The sequence below is a fragment of the Molothrus aeneus genome, chromosome 2 (genome assembly GCF_037042795.1).
Source record: "Molothrus aeneus isolate 106 chromosome 2, BPBGC_Maene_1.0, whole genome shotgun sequence".
NCBI classification, from domain to species: domain Eukaryota; kingdom Metazoa; phylum Chordata; class Aves; order Passeriformes; family Icteridae; genus Molothrus; species Molothrus aeneus.
In genome coordinates this window covers 34,054,217-34,079,143 of record NC_089647.1, presented here as the reverse complement: position 1 = coordinate 34,079,143, position 24,927 = coordinate 34,054,217, and the positions used below count along the sequence as shown (strand labels likewise).

The following is a 24,927-nucleotide window of genomic DNA, read 5'->3' as shown; positions in this document are numbered from 1 at the left end:
TTCCCCTTAGGAGGCACTGTCATTCAGTATTATTATAAAAAGAATATTTAATTATTCCAAAGACTATATCACAGTAATCTCTGATCTACATTTCACTATACTGCAGGTTTTGGCTGCAACAACCTAAATATTCCTTATGTTGGTAAAATCTTTTCTACTCTGGATAAAACAATTGTAAAGTGCAATTTCAAAAGGTTTCAGTATCTACATACCCCTTTTGCATCAATTACACCGGGTTTCGCGTTGAATTTCACCGTCTTCAAACGTGCACGCTCCTTTCTTTCAACTCTGGGGAAAAGAAAACACAAATGAAGAAACACACATTGATTTTAGCAGCATTTTGTATGAAATATTTCAACCTGCTCTCCCAAGACCATTGGCAGCTTACTACACCTAAAGTAAACATTTAAAGTGAATTTCATCCACTGAAAAGGAGAAGTCACTTCCTCAGCCAGGCAGCAGTCTTCTGGCAAATGCAGGACTGGGTTTGAAGAGTCTTGGCAGCCCTACACCAGCAGAACAGCACTGCCTCTCCATAGACATGGGAGTCTGGGAAAAGCATGCTGGGGACAGATTTATTCTCTCTGATTTAAGCTGTTCAAAAATCAGGCAACATTTTAGAGTTCTATGGTCAGAGGAATGAAACGAGGACATGTCCTTACTCACCTTGATTAATATGGACATTACTGTAAAAGCGATGTTACCTACCTTTGCAAAATCATCTACAGAATCTATCATTGACAGGCTCAAGTAAAAAATCTGATCATCTACCTGAAAGTGAAACACTAACCCTATTTGCTATGGCTGGGGATTGCTCTAGGAAATCTCCATCGAATCCTGCAAAGCTAGCTTATGAGACATCAGAATACATGCCTGCAAATCTCTGGCTTTCTAAGCCTGGGTAGTAGGAATTCATCATTTCTGATAATTATTTTCCAAAATACAAACTCTAGAGTTTTGATAGAATGATAATTAACACAACATGTTTCCTTCTGTCTGAGTAGGCTTATATACGCCCTCCTCAAACACAGTGAATGTTGGTTACTATAGCTACAGTTTAAATTTAGATTAAATGCATTTCTCTGTAAGTGTGGAATATTCACATGGAAACAGCTCAAGTGCATCTTTCAAACTAAATCTATGTTATTAAAAACACATGAACAGTTCAGACTTGAGCTAGCAGATGAAGTCCCTTGGTAGTACTGGAAAGAAATGAAGACTTAAGGCTGTGTAATTGCCTAAATAGGATGGATGCCTTCTGAGGAAATAATTAGCACAAATGAACACAATATTGTACTTATTAATCTATATTAACATTTAAACTCATTCCAGCCCTGCCCAACTTCCTAAAACATCTGCTTTTAACTTAATTTCTTATTCACTGCATAAAATTTTGGAAATTAATCCTGAAGAGTGAATCTTATTTATGAAGTTTGTCATAATTGCTTTAGCAGTTGTGGAGGCATCACTGCTTTCTAGAGGCATAGCAGACAGATGAGGAGCAGCAGAAATGTTTTGCATTGCTCTGAGAAGTTTTAGGTAATGTAACTGAATCCTTCAGGCAAACATAACAACAGTGTTCATATATGCTCAGCATGTCTACTGAATGTTCCAAACATTCCATCATCTGGCACTGTAGTAAGGGTGGCACGCAATGTTGCCTCCCATTATCATTTGCGTGACACCTTCCACAATAAAACTGTTCTCAGTTACTTATAATTTAGCTGAAATGTAAAATTACAAGCTGAAATGTTCTGTGTCTCAGGCTGACTACATTACTGTTGCTGCCTGAACCGTCAGTAAAATGGGTCAGCTGTTAGAAAAAGGCAAGGACAAAATAAATAGGTTTGCCCAATTTATAACATAATCTTTAAGTTCTTCAGCTCAGGTGCTCTATTGCTTTTATGTCTTTGGTCTGGAATTTGCGTTGTGGTAGTGGGTTGCTCTGGTGTTTACATCTCATTTTCCTGAAGGAATGAACCTAAATTTCTGAAAAGCTTTAGTTTTGCGTGCTCTGGAGAACTTGCGGAATTTAGCTTTGGTTCTCCAAAGATTTAGTCTTTGTTGAAATGGTCAGGGTGCAGAACTTCAGTGAACTAAGATGTTAGAATTTCTCATCTGAGCTACTGGGACATTTTTGCCATAGACAGGGCTAAAAAGGGAACTAAACTGGTGAAGATACAAAGTTTTGAATATGTGTTCTTTTAGATTTGTTTATCTAGCTCTTAGAAAAGGCACTTGTTAAAGGAACACTGATTCAAACATTTTTACCACTTTTTTGCATGCTTGTAGTTTTTATATTTAAGGAAAAATAAACTTGACTGTCTTTTTTTCCCCAAGAAGGAAAGAGTTTAGGTCCAAAGAGTTATTTGCAACAGCTGACACTGTGAATGTCTAAACAGCATATGGGTGTAAATTCCTTACATTGGTTTAGTTGACAGCAGCTGACCATCATTCGAACATTTTGATCCATCAGCTGAAAAAACTTAAGAAAGGAATGTTTCACTTAAGATGGTAACCAATCTTCTATAACCACTGCTGGACAAAGCAGGATTATGGGGAGTTGTGCAAAAACATGAAGTGAAGGGGAGGACTCCTATCTCCCAGATTTGCAGGGCCCAGACTTGCAACTCTGACTTGCTTGATGTACACATTGCTGCCATGACCCTTTCTAATTATGTATTTGCCTGATAGAGTTATATCTAAGGGATAAGGAAGCATGGCTATGATTTCCAGAACAACTTAATGGCTCAGTCCCATTTTCAAAAGTGCCTGAGGGGGTCACTGAAACTCAAAGAGGTTTCAAGAAATGTTCAAAGAAACCTACATCCAACATACAAACATGACTGGAGCTGAAAAGCTCTGAGTTCTGTGTGGAAACAGCATCACCCTAGCACAACTTACAGGGATTTCGCCTCCATTTTCCCACTCACTCTCCAAGTAGAGCTGAGTACAGAAACACTGCTGTGTACAGGGAAATTACCTAAGATCATGTGAAATCTGGGACAGTTGGAGTATATCTATATACTCACTTTCTCTTAAAAACATTCCTGGTGGTAGATACCTCTTGGCCCTTTTTATTTCAGAAATGGTCAGGATTCATTCTCTTCTTGTCATGTAAAGCTAGGGAAGTGGAGCAGTACATTGGAAATATACTTCAACCTTCCATGTTCCCTCACTAGTAAGCTCAGGATTTGAGTTCTTTAGGATACTGTTCTCTTCTTCCTCTTCTGAGGAACTTATTAATCTTATTAATAGGATGCAACACTCACTACAATGCAACGTCTATCTGCTTTTGTGTTTCGGGGCATATATAGCTGTTGAAAAAGGGCTTGTGGGATTTTTCAAAATGAAACTTTCAGTCCTTCATAAATGCTATAAACAAGAAAAAAACAAGTATAACTCAACAAGTCATGAACTGTGATCACACACTGCTGCACTACTGGGAGTTTTGTCAGTGCCTTCCTAAAAGCACTAATCAGTCTTCACAGTGGTGAGGAAGAATATCAAGTGAGAAATGCTTTAATCATCAATAACAGCATTCATGGTTATGTAGAACACAGATGCAAATGGCAAACTTGTTTCTACAATGAAATAAAATGGTAACAGTAGCCTAATTTGTACATATTTGGCACTGAGGTGTTTTGCAGGATGAAAGTTGTTTCCAAATCCAGCATGAGTACTGTAATGAGGAGAGTTAGGAAATACAAGAAAGCAATGTAAACTGGAAACTTGAAAAACTTTGCTATGTCTCTTGTCTTGCTTCACCATTTCCAGGTCACCTGCACTATATTTGTTTTGCCTGCCTATCAAGTGAAAGAAAAGCGAAAATATGTATGCACTATTTATAATTCAAATATGTGGTCTCAGTTCATAGCTTTTTATTGCTTCCATTCTCTGCAAGATGTGAGATTGAGCTTACCAAGAGATTCCCATTCTCAAAATTATTTTGGAGCTTTCCTGAAGTGGCATTTTTGCACCAAACATGCATTTTTCAGCAGGAGAGAATGTGCTCTGGATCAGCTCTCCATCTGCAGTGGCTTGCTTATAGAAAACAGCTCAGCACCTGCTCAATATTTATGAAGTGGAGACCTAATGACATTAGGAAATGACTTCTCATGAAATTGTAGCACAACCTTATTCTGTTTAAAAGCTAACAGCTGTTTTCCAACAGCACACAAGTCATCATTGCAAGAGCACAGGAAGAAGTTTATACTTACACATACATAAAAGTTTCATTCCATATTAAATTTTTCCAATCAGATTACTGAGTATAGACAGACAAATTTTTTAGACAAAGCTTAGCTGATGTTAAAAAGTTTTATCATCTAAGGATTAAAATGTTAAGCACTATTTAGAAAGGTAGATGATTTATAGGAACCACTAAAAATAAAAATCATTTGAGTGGATAAACATGCCCTTCTGCCAAGCTGAGCAGAACAACAAATTTAAGTTGGCTTTTCACCCACAGGGACTTCTATGCTGGGAAAACCTCTTGTTCCTTGTCCTTAAATGTTTGTGAAACACTGAGTTTTATGTACCTTTCCCCCCACTATGCCGTGAAAGAAGAGCATTGCTACATGTACTTGTGGGGAGAATGTTGTCAATTTGAGAACACAAGTATCAGGCTGGTATTATTACAGATGGTAATAACAGATACAAGTTGCATAACATTTGGCAGTCAGAGGCACTTAAACTACCCGAAAATGGGTATCTTAGAATGATGTCCAGTCTGACAGCAGTTTTGTGACTGCACGTCTGAAGGACAACAGAAAGATTTGTGTAATTATTTCAGGGTTGTAAGGCCAAATCCTCACTGGCTGCAGAGGGAGCAGTAGTAAAAGTGGTGAGAATTTATGCTCAGCCATTCTGGGGCAATCTGTGTGAAATCTCAGGCTGCATTCCAGACCCAAGGACTCGAGTCAGGCAGATATACACACACCACAGAAAATACTGAGGCTTGACATTCATGAGGTGGGAGGTTGCTGTTGTGGAGGGTTTGCAATGTACGAGCTTGTCCCTGTGCAGAGACTCAGCAAGGAAAAAGTGAAAAGAGCTGGAGGTGTAAAATCAATGCTACAGCAAATTAAAATCTATTTACTATTGAATTACTGCATCTGTCTAGGAATGAAATGCTCTCTTATATATGCAAATTGGTTTAATGCATTTTTTAAATTCCCTTTAACTAATGTGAGTGTTTCCATAGGGAGGGAATCTTGGACATGGGCTGCTCAGCTTGCTGCTGCTCTTTTATAGGAAGTTGATTTTTTTTTTAATGGATAATGAGAAGGGCAATGAGGCAAATAAAAATTCTCATGATCAAAAGCACAGAGTGGAAACTCTAATCTAAACCAATCTATCTATATATCAATCTATCCAAATGTAAAAAAAAGATAGTGTAAATCTAATTCTGTTGGTCATTCTAGTATAAATAGCAATTTTTGATGATAAAGGAGCACTTCACACACGTAGCCATAGTGCCCAGGCAATACTGCAGGCTGCCTGAGACATTGGTACAGGGCTGGTGGTTATGTCCCCTCACCTTGGAGACCCTGCCTGATGTAATTGTGCTGTCACCTTAAACATAGCTTGGATAAATCTTTTGGGCAGATGTGGAACCAAGAGAAATTTAGCTTGAAATGTTGATTAATTAATACTATATAATAACTATTTGGTGATGGTTAAACCACAAGTGAAGTGGTTTGCAGCGTCTTGTGCTGAAGTCCTGTGCTTCCCAACACCAACACGATGTAATACCTCACCAACTATGTCATTGCACTTGGTTTCTACCCAACTAGCTATGCAGACCTGTGGTGGAAAACAACAGCTATAGTCAGACAATAAATACACACTGACAAATGAACAAAATGTTTTCAGGTGTAGAAATGGTTGCAATTCTATTTAAGAACCACAGGATACTTGGAATTTAATTTTATTGAATCTCCACAGAGGTCATTGGCTCACTGCTCCATGAGACTTAGTCCTTGCATGTATCAGTGGAAAAACTTGGGGCCACCCTCACTTCTTTGGGCTGCTTCTTTCAGTAACGCCCCGCCAACACAGCTGCAGTGTTGCCCTCCAAAACTCTCTCTTAAAGCCTGACTTGGCAATTTAACCATAAATAAGGCAACAAATCCACATGTTGTCAGAAGCACTGAAATCTAATGACAAAAAAGCATTCAAACTCTATCAAATCACTAAGAGGTAATGTATCCAAAAACCGGGAGAGACTAATGAGTGGCAGCTCCCCTATAATTCTAAATTATGATTTTTTTTGCTGGTATAGCACATAAGTCATAGAGGAAAAAAAGAGTAAGGAGTCTTGATTAATCATTCCCAATTTCTCTAATTAGCTCATGCTAAAATGTCATTGTATGATGGGCTCTCCTGTAAAATATAAAAGACCTTAACGCATGGAAAGCAATTACAGCAATTACCATTACACAGCATCTCAAAGAAGAAATATGTCTGTTTATATACATATATATTTGTACACTCATATACATAGATATATATTCATATACATATATATACACACACACACACATATATATATATATATATATATAAAATTGAAGTGGTCACTGGTTTTCAGAGCTATAACATAATGATTTCACTTATGGGAAGTGCAGGAATTGTATCTCAGTTGTTGCTGGACAGAAGTCAAGGGAAGTAGGACAGAAGTAAAGTAGACAGCTAAAAGACTCAACCTGGATCTGTATAGCCTCTCACTGACAAAAAGTGCAAAAAATAAAGTTACAGTACCACAGGATAGCATTCCACAAGCAGAAAAAGGAATCTGGACACAAAAGAAAACCCTTCCCAGCATAACCCCCTGAAGCACCCAAGACACAAAAAAAAAAAGGAACAGAAATGAATTGGGGATTGAAAACTATAAGACAAATATAAAATTCTTCAATTTACATCATCATGGCCACTTTAGCTTGCAGGACAAGCCCAAACAACACCTACAGATGTTCTTATTTTCCTTCCTTCCTTTCTTTCTATCTATCACAATGTTTTACTACTAGATATAACATATGCTGTATTATATACAATGCATTGCTTATAGAAATAATCCCATATAAACTATAGGAGAACATGGCAGCCTGGAGCCAACAGCTTAAATGAGGATTTCTATGCTGTAGCTGCCTATATTTGGTCAAATGAATTCCAGGAGTACTCTGTTTTAGATTAATCCTCTTACAGTCAATAACCCACACCTGCAGAGGAAATTGAACTCTGAATTAGCACAATCTGGTGAGTGTGATTAGCTTTACTCTCTGTAACTCAGCCCTATGTGCACTGATTGCTCATCCTCCCCTTAGGTGGTGTAAATGACTGCAGAAGGTGCTGGCAAGAGCACATCAGTCTCAGGCACTCAGGAATCATGCAGAACCCACCGAAAGGAAACAGTCCTCACTTTTCAGTGCATTGGAAAAAAATATTGTACAACTGAAACCTTTTATAAAATAACAGCAACCTCTTCCCACTCCAGCTCAGGTGTATCATTACATTCATGCAGACAGAAAATCAGATGCCATTGATTTTTCCAGGCCACTCAGCTTCACTAGTGAAGAATAAGTATGCCAAGTGGAGAGCATGGTAACTGTACCTGAATCTTTTAAAATTCAAGACTCTTATTTTTAGGTTTTAACCAATCTATTTTCATACAGTCTTTTTTTTTCTTTTTTTAATTTATTCTGTTTTCTCCCAGTGTTTCCTAAGCCACATCTTATTCCTAGGCTCTCTTATGTGTCTGACCTTGACTAGAGAACCTCTATCTTTTGTCCTTCAAAACACCACTGTGTGGGTAACCCAATAAGCTTTAGGCACACACCACCTTTCTACTTTACAGGATATACAATTCCACATCTTAATTAGCTTTGTCTTTTTCCCCTCTGTAGTTGTTTTAATATGTATGACATGGTGCTTTTTGCACCTTTTCATAGTAGACACCACACAGGAGTGAGCTTACTTACCATCGCATTAAATAAACTCTCCTCTCTTCCCATGTACAATCCAATCATGTAATTACAGCAGTATTTACTGTAGCAATGAATAGCAGGCAAGTATTCCTTTTTCAGTATCCAGAGATTAAGTCTGGTTAATGGGCACATTTTCCATCTTGAAACTTATAACCTAACCTTACGACCTAGCCTTTTATTTCTGTCTATTACACAACACCAAAATGGCTCTTCACTGAGAAACCAGGTGTGGATGCTATTCCAACATGCTCATTAGAGAAATTAATGTTTTTTCAGGGCTCATGTCAACAAGGTATTTGATGGCCTTTTAGTTTACTTTTACATGATTTAGAACAATGAGTACCTTGAGCTCTATTAGTACCTTGGCCAATTCTCTTGAAACAGCAGCAGATGCTCAAGGGAGCACCAAGCATCCCATTTCTCCTCTATAAAAAAATGGTCATGATCATTTTTACACTAGTGCCAAAGCTGAAATAGCTAGGAATGGAAAGTTTATACTCAGTATGACGGCATTGCTGCAAAAGAGAAATGTAATACGTTTTGACGGATTTAATTTTCCTCCTACCCTTTCAGTTCTTGACCTTTTTATAGCAACTATCAACAGAGCCAGGAGGTAATACTGCTTTGTGTGCTAGTTCTGATACTATCAGAGACTTGTGGCCAATTTTACAAAAGCATCTAGGCAGAATAAACAATACAAACAATGAGGGAGATTCAGGTATCTGTTCTCTCTCTGACAGTCACCACGAATCCATCACAGACACAAAAGATTCAGATTTAGCTTGGAGAGCAGATGAAAGTGCCTTCATTTACATTATATGAAAAATTTACTGTGATATTGGTTATCCATCAGTTTCCAGGGAGGCAGAGATTAAATTAACAGACTTTGAAGCCAAAGATGACCATTATATAATTTAGCACCATATTTCACATCACACAGGCTGAGAAGTTTAATGCTATTACCCTCTCAAAAGAAAGACATACAGTCTTGATTTGAAAATGTCAAGCCATTCATTACATCCTTCAGCAGTTTGATGCAATGGCTAATCACCCTGACATTAAAACATGTGCTCCACTTCAAATTCAGAGCGAATTCCCAGACTTGGGTTCTGGTTATTCCTTTTTTTTACTAAAGCTCTTTAGTAGATGGCAATCTCTCCTTCTTTTCCCTTTTCTTTATGAAGTTACTAGTTATTGAATCACCTTCTGAGTTTCTTTTCAGTACAGTTACAAACAGCCTGAATGCTTTAAATCTCACAGCAAAAACTGTGTCTTCCAACTCTTGAAATACCTGTAGGATTTTCCTTTACTGCCCCCAGTTTTTCAGTAGATTGATGCACCCCATCTTTGCAAAAAAAAAAAAAAAAGGAAATATTTTGAGATAATGGCCAAGGAGGTAAGAAGGAGGAGGCAGCACTCACCTCCTCTTGCTGGGTATAACTCCCATCTCCTCACTGTCCCCCTCCAGAGTGACCCTCCTTGCCTGCCACCATTCATCATCGGAGGCGTTGATGACGTGAAGGATGTCTCCATACTTGAAACTCAGTCCTTGGCTTGGGAGGCCACTGTCTTTGCTCTTGTCATAGTCAAACATGGCTCTGTGAAAGCAAACAAAGATTTGAAGGCAGGTGATTATATCAGTCTGGGTACACTTACATCTGAGCAATTAATCATATCTTATGTCACAGGTAACCTTTTCCAAGGGGAAAGGTCCTACTCAGAGGAAAACTCTTTCCACTGTGAAGTTAGTCTTTACAGAAGCCTTTTTTTTTTTCTTTTTCCTGTAAGAGAAAATGAATGGTAAAATCAGATACCAATTTCAGCCTATGCTTTCCAGTCCTATGCCTGGCACCTGCACCAGGGTATATGTACCTCTCTTTCTGAGAGCAAGACCCTGCACACGAATCCCAGCAAGTGCAGGTCACTCACTGGAGTTACCTAGCTAAAAATCCAGATCTTTGTTTTGTACACAAAAAAAAATACTTGGGAATATTTTTCACATGTAAAATATTGTTTAAAGATCATACCTGTCAAGAACTGATGTTTATTTCCTATAGGGAAAATAATATGATCATAATCCTGGCTGCAGAAGTGTTACATCAGTTTAATCCCAAGAAGTGTCTAATAATTCCTATTCTTTCATTGTCAGAAAGAAAGTCATGGCAATCTTTTCACTGGTAAACACTTTTGTGAGAAGGATTTGATGTAATTAATTGCTGTGCATTTTACTGTAATTACAAAGAATGATCGTAGCAGTTTTATGGGTAGATATAAACCACTCAAAGCTACTTCTCATAAGGTGGAAAACTTTAAAATAAGTTATCAAAATTGTGACTATGCAACCAAAATAATTTAAAGCTCTCATATGCACCAACTGTGCATGGCAAATCTGGTTCAGGAGGAGGGAAAATGCTACTTGAAATATGTCTTCTTTTAAAGAGTTTAAAGTCATGTACTAACATCTTCAGAAATGCCCAGATAATTCCCTTTGAGGATGAAGACTGCTGAATTTTACATAATCCACAAGTTTACTTATGCTTGTTCCTTTTTTTGTAAATGTTCTTGGAATGCAAGTATCCTTTGGAAAAATTTAATGGCTTAGCAGTGGAAAAGTTGTTTTAAAAACCTGACTATATCTTATCAAATATTTACATTCATAAAGGACTCTTACTGGTACTAGGTCATCTGCTGCTTCTCAAGTACAGCCTCCTGTGAGGCCATCTGATGAAGAAGCTCATAAATCCAGAAGCAGTTAAGTGTCATTAGACACCTCTTCTTAACCAAGTGATCACACCAGACCCCTGGAACTGGCAGTGCATATACAAACAGGCACACAACACATTATCCTGTGTTGGATGGATTTTGCCTTTGGCAGCAGGCAGTGATCAGAGTTTTACCAACGTATTGAATAGTCTTAAAAATTCATGGATTAATTGTGCACCTTGCCATGGATGCTGTTCAACAGCTCAAAACCCCTAACCAGACAGTTGGCCATGCTGTATACTGGGCAGACATCATACAATCCCGATTCCAGGCATAATTAAGCAATTCAAAACAAGGGACAATATCTTCTGTAAGAGGGAATAAGTCCCGGTTACATGGATCCTCACATCCCTGATGCAAAACATTCCCTGATGCCAAACTGGAAATGCTCCATATTCAGCAAGTTCTAAAATGAAGGTTGTGTTTCAAAAGTTAAGGAGTAGAAAGTAGGACAATATTCTTTGTCCTTGAACAGACATTTGCACCTCAGAGCCCACATATTGACTTAAAATGAGTCTGTCATCGTGCTGGCTGATGTTAACGATGAATGCAGATGGCAATGTTTGCCTCTGACTTGCTTTGATTGGAGTAATCATGTGCATTGCTAATTAAAATGAGATTACAGATCTCAGACAAGAGACTTTTTGAGCACACTTTTCATTGAATGAAAGATTTTGTGGCTGATGCTCTACAGATGTTGATTACTCCATTAGCAAATGAAAATTACATGAGAGCTGACTTCAGTGATCTTTCCTAAACATTTCAAATTAAGAGCCAGGTCTTGGTAACAGCTGTATTTGAGCTTACACCTTTGATAACATTTCTGGCTCTGGAAAACATACTTTTGCTGGTTGGCTGTTGGCCCAGCTATAAAGTATGTGGAGATCTTTACTCCAGGCATTGTTGACTACTTTGGGCTATAGAGAGAGCTGGGCACACTCATCCCCACCACCTCAGGCTAAGAGGGCAGTTTGGGTTGCAAAATCTAGTCCCTTTAAGAGACTGACATGTCATTTCTAATTTTCTACCTGATGAACACCACACAGTTCTGTGCTATTTTGGCTTGGTTTTGAAGATGTATATAAAAATAACACCTCTGCATCTGTTGAGTGTCAACTGAAGTGACACAAAATGAATGTAGCCAGACCTCTTGTTTGGTAAAGGAACTGGGCAGAACAGACAGAGAAAGATGCCTTTTCTTCTTCGCCCTTTCATGTTTTTAGACAATGACATCCAAGTCTTACAGGATACCATCTGCAAGCACTGAAACTTTCATCAGAGCCAAGGTGAGCTCTCAGCAAAGTCTAGTTGTTTTGTGCAAGCTTCTTCACCAGGATAACACACTAAGGGGTATGTTACACACCTTAGATAGGTTCTTTCATGCCAGGGAGAATATCAGAAGAAAAGTTAAAAAGTAGTAGCACCCTTGCTGAATATTATGAGTTGAGAGGAAGACATAAGGAACACAGTCCAACAAGAAACCTACACTTGCACAGAGCACCTAGCAGCCCTCTCTGAGAGATGAGCACCATCATTTCAGCTAGAGGAGGATCAGCATGATCAGGACCAGACAAGTACTCTTCCAAAATGAGATGTTTAATAGAAACAGGGTTATTAAAATCATCCAGAGGGTCTAAACCAAGAAAACATGTCACAGTGCCTCTCTCTCTCTGTGATGAATTAGAGGTGTCTCCCCAAAACACAAGCACAATATTGCAGATAGTGGAGGGGCTGCTCAGCAGAGCTAGTGAGCTTTCTGCACTTGCTAATATGACTACATGCTTTCATCTGGCTGAGGCTGCTTATTCATGGGTTGCTTGGGCAGTTCTTCACAGTACTGAGCTTTAAATAATTTTTAGTATCTTTTACTGCAGTATTAAAGAATAAAAATCTCAATAACCTTACAAAATTTTAATGACATTAGTCTAACAGACATTTATCTAACAGTCTTGAACACTAACAGCTTCTTTTTTTTTCTTCAGAACTTATAAAAGTGCTCTTAAAGCACTGTTCTTTCCGGTGTTTTATATGCTCAGTTAGCTGCTTGCATCCAGTGTTAAGCCTTTTTTTGCATCCTATAGGACAAAACCAAGAGCTTTCTTTGTGTCAGTAAAGCCTTTGTTCCAAGTCAGCTGACTTGGTCTACTTTTGAATTGGGGTAGTCAATATTTTACTACAAAGGAAATCAGTTTAAATTATTTAACTTCCACTTTAGAGCTGTCACCAATATTGTGATCACACCAGAATCAGAAAACTCCTGTTCAATATCTTCTAGACAGTGCATTTCACAAACAGAACCCTGCGTTACACAGGATAGAGAATGCATTTTGAAGTTACAATTACACTAAACCCAGTGACTACTATGAGATGTGGATAAAATACTGGAACAGGTAACAGAGCTTGCTACAAACCAGTTTAACAGATGTGATGAAATAATGATTTGGTCAGCTTAGTTCCCTTATGACAAAAACAGCAACAGGAATTGGTGTGAGTATCAAAAGCATCAGGTATATGCACCAAAGTTTCATGAACACTTATTTTTTTCTCAGTTCTCAGTTCTTGCCTTAGTTTAAGGAAAACTGTTTAATATCTTGAAAGTGAAAAGTGTCATTCAAATGCCAAGTATTGCCATGAAAGGCTTGGTGAAAGCCTCATGTTTATAGAAAATAAAGTCCTGAGAAGTGAAGCAGGAGGTGCAAACATTTAGAAGAAGCTGGCTATCACAAATATTTAAGAATATGTGAGGCTTGCTCCCCTGATATTATTCCAGACTTCAGAAGTGATCATTACACTAGACTAATCCCAGCAGCAATTTGGACAGAACCTAACAGGTTTTATTTTTGTGCTTGGGTGCTTCTTAATCATTTTTAGGCAGCCACATCACCGTAAAACATGAGACAAGCATTTCACAACAGCATTGAAATTCATTGCTCAAAAATTGTTTGAAATTAAAATACTGACTTCCCCAAGCTGTAATATACTGCCTAACATGCAGTGAGGTGTCTACCTGGCATGAAGGTGACCAAAACTGGGGTATCTTTTTTTTCTTCCACTTAGCATAAATACTTCATTATTTGTGGCATTTTCGAAAGCTAAGCTGTCTTGTGCAGTAAATTTCTATTCCTAATGACACCTATTCTTGCAGCTAGTGGAATAAATGTTTGACAAAGAAAATATATTAGCAGTAACAAAATAGAAAATAAATTCCTAATGCAATCCCATATATTACAACCTATTGACATCCACAATGTTATATTGTCACCAGCATTTGTAACATGAAAAAATAGGGTACAGAAAGACTAAGTGATCTTGCTAAGCCCTTAGCAAAAAAGGGAATTTAACAGAGAAACTTCTTAGCTTCCTCAGCTAATGTTGTAAACACCACTGTTAGTAGTCTTCACAATCTTCCTGACAAAGCAAGGGATATACCTGCATTTACAACACAGGAATATATTTTACTGAATGCTTCTATATGTTCAGTGCAAAACCCCAAAATCTTCTACTCCTCTATCAATGGCCAGTAATTTCGTACAGTTCAGGTGACAGCTTTATTTGCATCTCTGAAATTACTTCTTCTTCTTCTGGCACAGATGGGAGTTTGCACATAAATTTACAGACTGCTCTTTGCTATTCACTTGATTATGAAACGACAACAACATTTAGCAAGAGAGATTTTCAGCTACTGTAAATAGTCCTAACTCTCCTGTGATCTGCCAGCATATCTGCATATGCACCACTAAAGGATATTTCTCTCTTTGAACAGGGATTCTCGGACATCAGATTTTATAGCATCATCCTAAGGGAGATAGATGTTATTCTCCTCATTCACCACATCTATCCTACCCCCTGCCCTATTCTTTTTTTACAGATGGGGAAATCCAGTGCAGAGAGGTTTAATCATTTGCCTGGTTTTAGACAGTAACTCAGCATCATAGTCAGAATCAGACCCCAAGCTTCATAGCTGTCTTTTCTGCACTCAGTAATAAATGCATTTCCACCCACTTGCAGGCTCAGCTTGAAGAAAAAATTAGAAGAAGATGAAAGAAACGCTAATGTAATTCATTGCTATAGCTACAACGGAGAGCACAGCGGCTCTCTGATCGAAGCAGCCATTGCAAGGCAATTAAGATGCTATTAAAAGGGTTAAACTTTCACATACTGGCTAACCAATAAAGACTTTCAAGCTTTTCCTCCCTGCTCTGTTTCCATCTGGAGAAGCTGAACTGGTAAATCCTATGTGTAGAGCATACAAAAAAGGTTTCTCCCTCCTTGGGAGGTTTGGGAAGCTCTGAGATGCTGCTTGCTGAGACTGGAGGCTGCTGCAATAGCCTCTGTGCAAAAGATAATCGTTATACATTGTCACCTCTGCTGAGAGGGTGGACAGGGGGACTGTTGGGAAGAACAGCTTTTGTTAGGAGTATACTACAATAATGTAGTTTTAACAAAATATGTCTGAATGTTTGACCCGTCACTCATAGATACCATGATTCCTGCTTTTTCCTTTTCTTTGCCTTATTTTTACTTTTTTACTTTCATTCCCCTCCCCCACCTTTATTTTATTTTTTGCCTCTTTCTTTTTTTTTTTCCCTATCTTAATGATGTTGTGACTCTTCATGAAGCCCATCCCCTCAACCTTGTCAGGCTGAGAGGGACAGTACTGGCAGTTTGGGTTACCAAAATCAGTCATGACAGTGCAGCAGTACGACATGGTTGCCAGGTTCCCTTTTGGAAGTTAGCACTGATCAGGGCCCATTACCAGCAACAGTTTGGATGCACATAAGGTCGGCAGGGGCTGTGTCCACTGTGGACCCCCAGCAGAAGGATGTAGACCTGCTGGAGTGAGTCCAGAGGAGGTCACAAAGATAATCAGAGATCTGGGGCACCTCTGCTATGAACACAGGCTGAGAGAATTGTGGTTGCTCAGCCTGGAGAAGGCTCCAAGGAAACTATTATGATCTTCCAGCTTAGAGACTACAAGTAAGCTGGAGAGGGACTTTTTACAAGGGCATGTAGTAACAGGATAAGGAAATGCCTTTAAATTAGTAAGAGGGCAGGTTTTGGCCCAGAGCCATGGGGCATGCTCCCAGTCAATGTGCAGTTCAAGGTGTTAGCATAGCTGCTTCTAAGGCACCTCCACTGCAGCAAATCCCAATGCACATTTGCATGCAGGCCTTTTCCACTTGCTATCATATTACTTTACTTCATTCAGCAATTTCTCCATTCAGTCCAAGTAATTCCTTATTCTTTTCCTCCTAGTGGGAATTTGGCAGAGAGTTATGTCATGGATCTCAATGAAAAAGAGGATTTGAGACAGCACCAGTTAGTTCCAGAAAAAATTCATGAAGAAGAGGGATATATTTCTTTATGATGTTTATCAGGAAAGAGGACTGCCATTTGTCCTTGGGGAATATTCTGCTCATTTTGGAAATCCAAGCATGATGCTTAATGTCAGCTCTTATGAGCCAATCTCTATGTTGCCAACAGGCTTTTTTTCAGTTTTTAGCAAGTGCTCATATTCTGCGCAGGAAATGGGTTCTTCAAAATTTGTACAGAAAAATGTAAGTCAACATTTTCAGAAGTATCAAACCAACATGTTGCACTTTCATGGTCTTGCTGCGCAACAGCATACAACATACTATGTTAGAGGCAAAATATTTCACAGTGAGCAAGGACTGACACTTCAGTCTTTCAGTTGTGGACATGGACAGAAATAATATTACTCCCAGGTTTGCCTGGCTTTAATCCCTCCCAGCAGGATTTGTAAGGTGGCTTGAGAAAGTGAAATTCCTTCATGCTTTCTCTTGTGCTGGCACAAGGGGAAGTCCTTTCAAGGAACATACATTTTGTTTCTTTGGCATTTTACGGGGCATAAAAGACCCAAACAGAATTCCCCCTTCTGCTTGCAAACATCTAAAACCAAGCTGTGAGCATATGCTTACCTTACCATAATTTACTGACTAGGAAAATCTGGCAGCCAGTTTCATCTGTGGTACACAGAAGCTTTTAAATACATCTGCACTGGACTCAATGTAGTCCAGATCCTCACCTTTGAGGTTTCCTTTAAAACATGGAGATCACCTTGGGTCTGAACAGGCTATTTTGATAAACTCCAGAGGAGATCTGTAGTTGATTCTGGAAGGCTTCTTCAGCACCCCTGAGTCTGTGGCTGAAATTTCACAATAAACCCACAAACTTGTGCGTGAGATGCAGATTTCACAGCAAACTCAAAACATATGCCAGGTTTGTACTTAGCAGTTTCTTCTAAAGAAATGGGATAATTTTTGACTGACTTTGACCTGGCCTGTGCATTATGCACCAAAATGATGTGAAATCTGTTTTATTATTTGGTTTGATCTTTTCCTCCCCATACAGACTAGGCAAAGCTGCTGCCTGACTGCATCTCTGGTTTCTCTCTGAGGCATCAAGTGCAGTTTCTCAACACAGATTTTTGTGTTGTGACATTATCCATATCCAGAAAGGAAATGTGGCTGGATGTCAAATTAGGGATACTCTAAACTACTGGGTAATTCACCTGAAATTGCAACCTGTGGGTTGCATGGATTGACACAGGAACCAAAAAGTCATTCTCTCTCGTAGTAACTTATTTGCTGTCTGAGTATATTAATTTAGGGATTTTTTTCCCTCAGGAAAAAATAAAGTAAAATAAAATAAAATAAAACATAAAATAAAACATAAAATCAAGTGTTTCTTTCAAAGACAATGAACTGAAAGGGAAAATTATGACTCTGTTAGCACAGCCTGTAGCTACCCCCATACCTCCTTGCACCCAAATGTGTCTTCCTACCACGAGAGAATACACTGCAAAAATGCACTGGATTTAGAAATTTTTTTGTAATTGGTCTGCAGCAGTTCTAACTATTGCAAGAGAACTTGAAGATCTGCTTTGGGTAGTTGGGTTTTTTTAGGTTGTTTTCTCAGATACCTTCTAGCTTGCATTTGCTTTCTCTTAGACCTAATCATGACTCAAGTCTGTTGGCAGCTTTTAAAATTCCATTGTGGCCAGGCTAACCACATAATTAATTGTGCTTCCACTGTTTTATAATCAAAAGGAATTTTTCAGCACATAGAAGGAACCCCACTGGTAACATAATTATTATTACCAGTCAGATATAAGATTGTTTCTTTTTTTTTTTTTTTGGAAAAGGATATTAGACATGTGCAGAAGTTAAGTAAGACAAAGCCTTCCTATGAAAAAATGATCCACATTTATGATTTGTACAATTTGAACATAATGATGACAGAAAGACTTGTATGAGATGGACTAAGCACAATGCCTCTACTACTAGAAAACATCCCACCATCCACAATTCAGACAATTTTGTCAGCAAAATGGATTATTTTTTTTCTTTTCTCCTGATAAATCAACATTGGAGCCTTGTCAATCTGAATATTCTGACTTACTTCAGTTGTAAGAGGTGAGGAACTCTACAGACTTTTTGATCATGAAAGTGCTCGTAACATAATGAATCATGATATATCATAATAATATATCATAATATATCATAATAATTTGTTAATATCATAATAAATCTGTTTGTACTCCAGCCTTTAGAAACTGCTATTGGAAAAAAGATTGTTCTCTAGCTGTGAAAAAGTGCAGACAAACAAAACTCAGAGAAAGTATTAATGAGATAGAACATTGGCTGCTCTGAGGGGAGAGGGCATTATGGAAAGAAAAGTCAAGATATTTGTTTGCAACAGCTCTTTCTCACTAATGGTTTCTGCTTGGCCTTAATGCTGTCCTTTGACAGTGAAAGAGTCACAATTTGGATTTCCATTGTTACTGTGTTGACTGAGTAGGTTCTGCTGAGATAATGAGAAACCCCATTCAAACAAGAGCTATACTGTAGAAAACCACCGAAAATTATTATGGAAATTAATTATCCTGCCTAATGTGGAGAAACGTACTAAATCCATAAACTCTGCTGAATGCAGCTGTTTGAGAAGTCATGGAATCCTTTCGTGTCTAGGTCAAAACTTGAGGAACTCATTAAGAGTTCACTCAATCATCAGGAAGAGGTTGCCTATAGAATGAGTCCTTTTTTTGGGTTTTAGAATAGACTTCAGTTGGAAGCAATGCAATTAATTTCTGGGTTTAACTTTGTCTCTTTTAAAGGATGACTTTTGAAGAAGAGTAATTTTGCAAAAGTCCAAATGCAGTTGAAATCTAAAGATGAATTTTTATGGTACAAAGGTCAGATGTCTCTACATAACTTCTGCTTCATCAGGCCAAACATTGAATCTCTAAAGATGTCAGATTTTTAAGGTGGAACTCTAGAAAAATCAATGCCACAGGCCTGAGATGAACTCAACTGAAATTGTTTAAACTGTAACAGAAGTAACAGAGAAAGTTTGCCTGGAAGAGCAGCAACTATGAGATGTTTTATTTGGTCGGCCAATTCTATTTGGTCAGCCAGTGGATTCCTTGAACTCCTGTCTGTCAACACTTACCACAAAGAGATTTATCCTGTGAAGTTTTATTCTGTGATTGGGTAGAATGTTTTCTAGTAGATGGTATTTTTTATAAATCTCCATCTTCTTGAGTCAAATGAATAATTCAACACCAGTTTTCACTAGTGTATGCTCTTCACAGAAAAAAAGCTTGAAAATAAGATGCCAGAATATTCAAAAGCAGAAACAAACAAAAAATTAAAAATTAAAATAATGGTCTTTGGTGTCATCTCATCAGTGTCAAAACAATGTGACTGTTACTTCTTCTTAATTATTAGATTTGTTGGTCTCACTGTGTGTCTGGTTGTCAATTTTCTTTAGAAATGTACTCTGACTATAAAAGTGCTGATTGACCACCATTACCCAAAACATTTAAGAACAGCAGAATCTATTTTAACATTTCTGAAACAAAGCTGCAAGAGGATGACACTAAAATTATTATCTTCTCTCTGTGAAACAAAAAATTAGGTTTGTTTTCCCACAACTCCCTGCACACTGCACTGAGCTCCCTGCAATTCCTCATTCACTCCATTGCATTATCCACACCCTCCTCCCTGGGAACCCAGGCTCACATGTGCTCAAAAGCAGGATTAAAGGTAACATCAGAAGTTCCTGCATCCCATTTTTAAAGGTAAATTAAGCACATCTGAGACAGGGTTTTGTAGACTTTCAATGAAGATTAGACTTTGATTTGCTAAGTCACTCTGAAAACATTACCCTAAGCAGCTTTAAGATTGACAGAATTTGCCTTAAGCTGCCCTGAGGCTGACAAGATGAAGGTCTGGTGCAGTAACAGAAGTGCTTTGGTTGCTTGCTCCTGGATGGTGCTAGGAGCTAGGAGAAACCAGGAACCAGGATAAGTTCCTGCTGCCATGAATGAAGCTCAGAGTTTTCATGAGGTTGTCTATACTGATATTCCTCATTCTGTGTGTAATTCCCGACTTAAGCAACCAAACTAGGACCTCTCCTTTTATTATCTTCATTTGAATTGAGTCTTGTGGCAATAAAAAGCCTAAAACCAAATCTTCCAGGAAAACCAGCCAGATTGTTCTTCCCCCCCTGCCCCCACCATTACAAATTTCTATCTATACTGGCTTAAGTTTACCTGGATTTTAAGACATTCCTCTGTCCTGCAAAAAAAAAAAATAAAGAACAACCAGGAACCCTTACTTCCACTCAGCAATTTAATTTGCATGGGAAATTTTCATTAAAAGCTATGTTTAAAACCTTAAGTTTAGGCAAAGTGAAGGTTGCCATCTTTGAGTCAGGCTCCTAAGCCAAATTTTGTTTAGCATTTGAGTAATCTGACCAATTTCAAACAGATTTCATGTACTTAGACCTAACTATGCCATGACACACTCTATGTACTAGAAAATAATTCACAGGTGCTGTTGCTTTTCTAATACTCCTCCTAGGATAATAATTTCTATGAATTTGTTTTAAGGAAATTAACTGCACATTTCAGGATGTAAAACTCAGTTTGGAACATCATAAACCACTACCATTTCCTAAGCCTGAGTCAAATGAATGTGCCAATCTGGTTAATGTTAGATGTGTGTGCAGGAAACACAAGACTGAGGCAAAAATGGTAAAAAAATCCCAGTTCATGTCTCTGACAGCTATAAATGAACAGTAACTTCTTCACTGGCTTATAGGTTATGCTGGCATCTTTCTATTTTAAAGACATTGAATAGTGCCCCTACAAAAAGCTTTTGTAGCTGGGAAAGTTGTAGAAGAGATGACTTTATAAGCATGTCTTCGTGTGTCATGTTAACCATGAGCTGATCCAAAGATTTCCTCAATATTATTTTGCTTGCTGGCCCTGCTCAGGTATTGGATGAGGCTTCCTTGAGAGCTGGTCAATGTCAGTGTTTAAGAAACATTTGTGCAATGCCCTCAACAACATACTTTAATTTGTGTTCAGCCCTGAACTGGTCAGGCTTTTGGACTAGATGATCCCTTCAGGTCCTTTCCAACTAAAATATTATCTTTCATTCCATTCCACTTCAGTGGAAGAAAAGCCTCCAAAAGAAAAACAAACCTTGTCCTTAACAAGGAAGATGCATGAGGTCAAGTCTTGTTTCCACTGTAGAAGGCACGAGCAAATCCCATACTCCCAAAAGAGAAAACACAACAAGAACTTTTCTAAAAAAAACCAGTCCTTGATAAAACCATGTAGGAATAAGGGACTGCATTGGACCATGTTCACATTTGCATTATTTGGGGATCAGTTCCTCACCCATGGAGCTGCTCTGAACACGTGGGAGAGGACAGAATCTCACCAGGGGGATGATGAGCCTTGGTGCAGGCAGCGCAGAGGTTCTGAAATTCTGGGAAATACTAGCAACTCACCTGGACAAGGTCCTGAGCAATTTGAAGTAATTTTGAAGCCGACCATGTTTTGAGAGGAGGGCTGGACTTGCAACATCAGAATTATCTCCTTCAAACTAAATTACCTACCTATTATATCTACAGAAGGACTGAAGTATAAAATACAGTCAGATATAGGAGTTTGGACCATATTTATCACTTTGGGAATATCAAGAATTTTTAATATATATTCTGCATACTATTATACTTTGGTGTCTGAGAGCATTTTCTGTAGTGGATAAAAATACTTCACTTTGCTTAAGAGTGTCTTGATGAAGGTAACTGAGGATGGTACAGAGATGCTCAAGCTGTGTACAATTTCAGGTGATCTTCAGAATAATGCAGCAACACTGCAAAAAATCTTGAATCACTTGAAGGTGGTTTGGGAGCTCCAGTGTGCTGAGTGGCTGAGCCATCCTTGGGCAGTGTAGGCATTCCTGGTGTAGACATGGAATTACAGTAGAGATGGCTTTCTTTTTTTCATATTTTGGGAAGACAAATTAGGTGCAATGCAGATATTCTTGGAGAAATCTGAACTCCCTGGAGAGTAATGGAGAGAGCTAAGTACCTATGGGAAAGGAATATTCTAAGCATTTACATTAGATCAGAAAAATGGGCTGATAAATATGGTGTGAATAGTTCTCTGCTTTGGTGTCCATTTTCCTAATGGTAAAATAAGAATATACAAAGAGGGTATTGTGAAGTGCTCAGAAAATGTGGTAAAGTGGCCATATTGATGGCTGTGATGGGTAAATTGAACACAAAGAGTGAAATGTTTTTGATTTCAATAGAAGCATCAATTGAAGCTACACATTTTGTCAGAAAAGCCTGAAGTATAAATTACACTGTCATTTAGCATTTGCTTATACAAAACCCATGCCATTTAAATGAATTGAGTCTTACAGAATGACAGAATAGGGACCGAAAATAAGTTCTTTTTTTTTTATTATTATTATTCTGACATGCCAGGGAGTTGTGGAAAAACAAACAAGCAAGAAAGTGAATAAACAAATGTCTGTGACTGAAGAGATGTTTTTCTTTCACTTGATGTGCACGAGACTGTATTATTCATCAACAAGTTTTTTTGCCTGGACCAATTCTTAGAATTTTTAGTATTTTGTAGCCTCATTTACAAATTGTAGGAATTTCCTTTTCACTTCACTTTTTCACTTCTAACATGGAAACACAATGCAATTTAGTGTGTGATTTATTTAGGGGCTGATCAAGGTTGCTGTCTTTGGAGGAGGTTGTGGTGAACAGCGGGGAGAGGATCAGACCATATGTGCCCTGTTCCCTTTAAGTTCCCTAAACATCTGCTGTTAACCAGCAGCACAGAAAGGACACTTGTCACAGGATGGACACTCAGCTAGATGCACCTTTCTTCTGAACCAGGGTAAAATTGCAAGAGAAAATTGATGTTACTTTTATAGAGGAGAATAGGTACAGAAGGTGAGAAACTGAAATCGTCTGCATGACTTGCATTAGTTCTGACAGGTAAAAGGATGTGGAAAATGTTCAATGTTAAAAAAAAAAAAACAAATAAAGCAATCCAGGTAGAAAAAGAAATCAAACACTAGAAATATCTGTGGGTGACAAATTACAAAAATGGGGCTTAAGGAGAATTGGGTTGAACTCTTCAGTTTGCTGACAGTTTTCCTTGCATGCAGGTGATGACTCTCACCCATCATTCAGTTGGGGAGAGTGATTCCCAGCACCAAGAATGCTGCCCAGACAACCCACAGACTGCCAGACTTCCCAGGGAGCTGGGGAAACTCATGGAAGTGAGGGAGGGACAATTACTGTGGAGCTGTGGAGTTTCCATGCATGTGTCAATGTTATATGAAATAAATTTTGACCCTTGTGTCCCTCTATCAAGGGCTGTGTATGAAGATTAATTAATATTACTTCAGCAACATGAAAGCTGTTATAGCACATAAAGTGCTGGGTTGCACTAAACAGAAATAGTGCAAATAGGAGTTTCAAACCACCTTTGAAATGAATCTGCCTTAATTCTATAAATTGACCAAAGCACTTGGTTCTCAAGTGTGTATTCCTTAAATCATTTTAATACATAAATATCCAAACATTTTCCCTATGTCCAGTTCTACTGTTCACCACTCTGGCCTTACAGGATCAGCTTCCATTTGTTTGTTTAATATATCATCCAACCAGCAGTGCAAGTCCTATATTTTAAATATTTTTCCTTCTGTCTCTGTCTCATTAACGTAGTATTTCCTGTCAAATATTAAGCTAAGGAAATACCTGTTTCTCCATGAAAGTCGGAAATGTTTCTTTTCCGCAGCTGCAATGTACCCCTACAGTTCTGTCAGTAAGCTCTGTAAAGTGAACCACGTTAGTGGAAAGACTACAGAGACTGATTTTGTATTGCAATGAATGGTTTCATTTAAAAAAAATATAAACAAGCAAGTCAGTACAAGGTACAATGTGATGAAATAAAAATGAATTTTAAAACACCTTAAAAATTGACTGTATGGAACTTGATTTATATTCAAAGTGACACAGAATTCACAGACTGACTAGGCTGGAAGAGACCTTCAAGGTCCAGTCCAACCCATGCCCTAACACCTCAAATAAACCATGACACTGAGTGCCACATCCAGTCTTTTTTTGAACACATCTTATGATCTCAAAACTCTGTATCTTAAAATCCCTTTTTTGAACTAAATAGCAAGAGCCTCTCTTCTTTCAAAGGGTAGATACAGGCACTATGTTCTTTATCAGAAAAGCCTTTATTAAGCAAAGCCTCATTGCAGCATGCAACTGCCTCTGAGGGAAATTTTTTAAAAAATCTTCCCAGTAGCAGGATTGCTTTTGAAAATCTTTGTACCTCCCACAGCTGTAGCAACAATTTACTGCCACTAATTACCAGTTCCATTGCAGTACTGGTGTTTAGGGAGGTGGGTTGATATTTTTCATTTCTTTGCTTTGTTTTTAAGTTTGTATTATTCCTCCCTTTTACTCAAGGCTGAGGGATCTCCTGCCTGCTGCAGTGGGGATGTCTGTGCTTCCAGCCAGTCTCCAGGGTGAACCCAAGCCCCAGGGTGGGTCCACTCCCAGTTCAGAGAGCAGCAGACAACGGGGCAGGCCTGGCCCTGCAGTGCCATGCTCTGCAGGGACACTGAGGAGAGGATGTGCCACCTCAAATCCTGTCACAACCAAGGTGCAAAGCAGGCCACAGAAATGTCCTGGCCTTACAACATCACTGTCAGTATCTTTGGAAAACTCTTCTACCTCCTCAAATGCTTGTTGGCAGCTCTTGTATGATCAGCCTGAAGGAGTGCTAGAGCAGGAGGTGGGCATGAAAAAAAGGCTG

At 38.5% G+C, this 24,927-nt stretch overlaps 1 protein-coding gene across 17 annotated transcripts in view; it reads right to left on the bottom strand.

The window, feature by feature from the left end:
- The window catches only part of DLG2 (discs large MAGUK scaffold protein 2), a 988,724-nt gene that overhangs the window by 41,686 nt on the left and 922,111 nt on the right, over positions 1–24,927 (bottom strand). For all 17 annotated transcript variants that reach the window (XM_066572327.1, XM_066572326.1, XM_066572328.1 and 14 more), the window contains 2 exons: positions 9,410–9,586; positions 213–288 (listed from right to left, as the gene is read on the bottom strand). In XM_066572327.1, the coding sequence (XP_066428424.1) occupies positions 213–288; positions 9,410–9,586 (253 nt within the window). The remainder of the gene's footprint in view (positions 1–212; positions 289–9,409; positions 9,587–24,927) is intronic.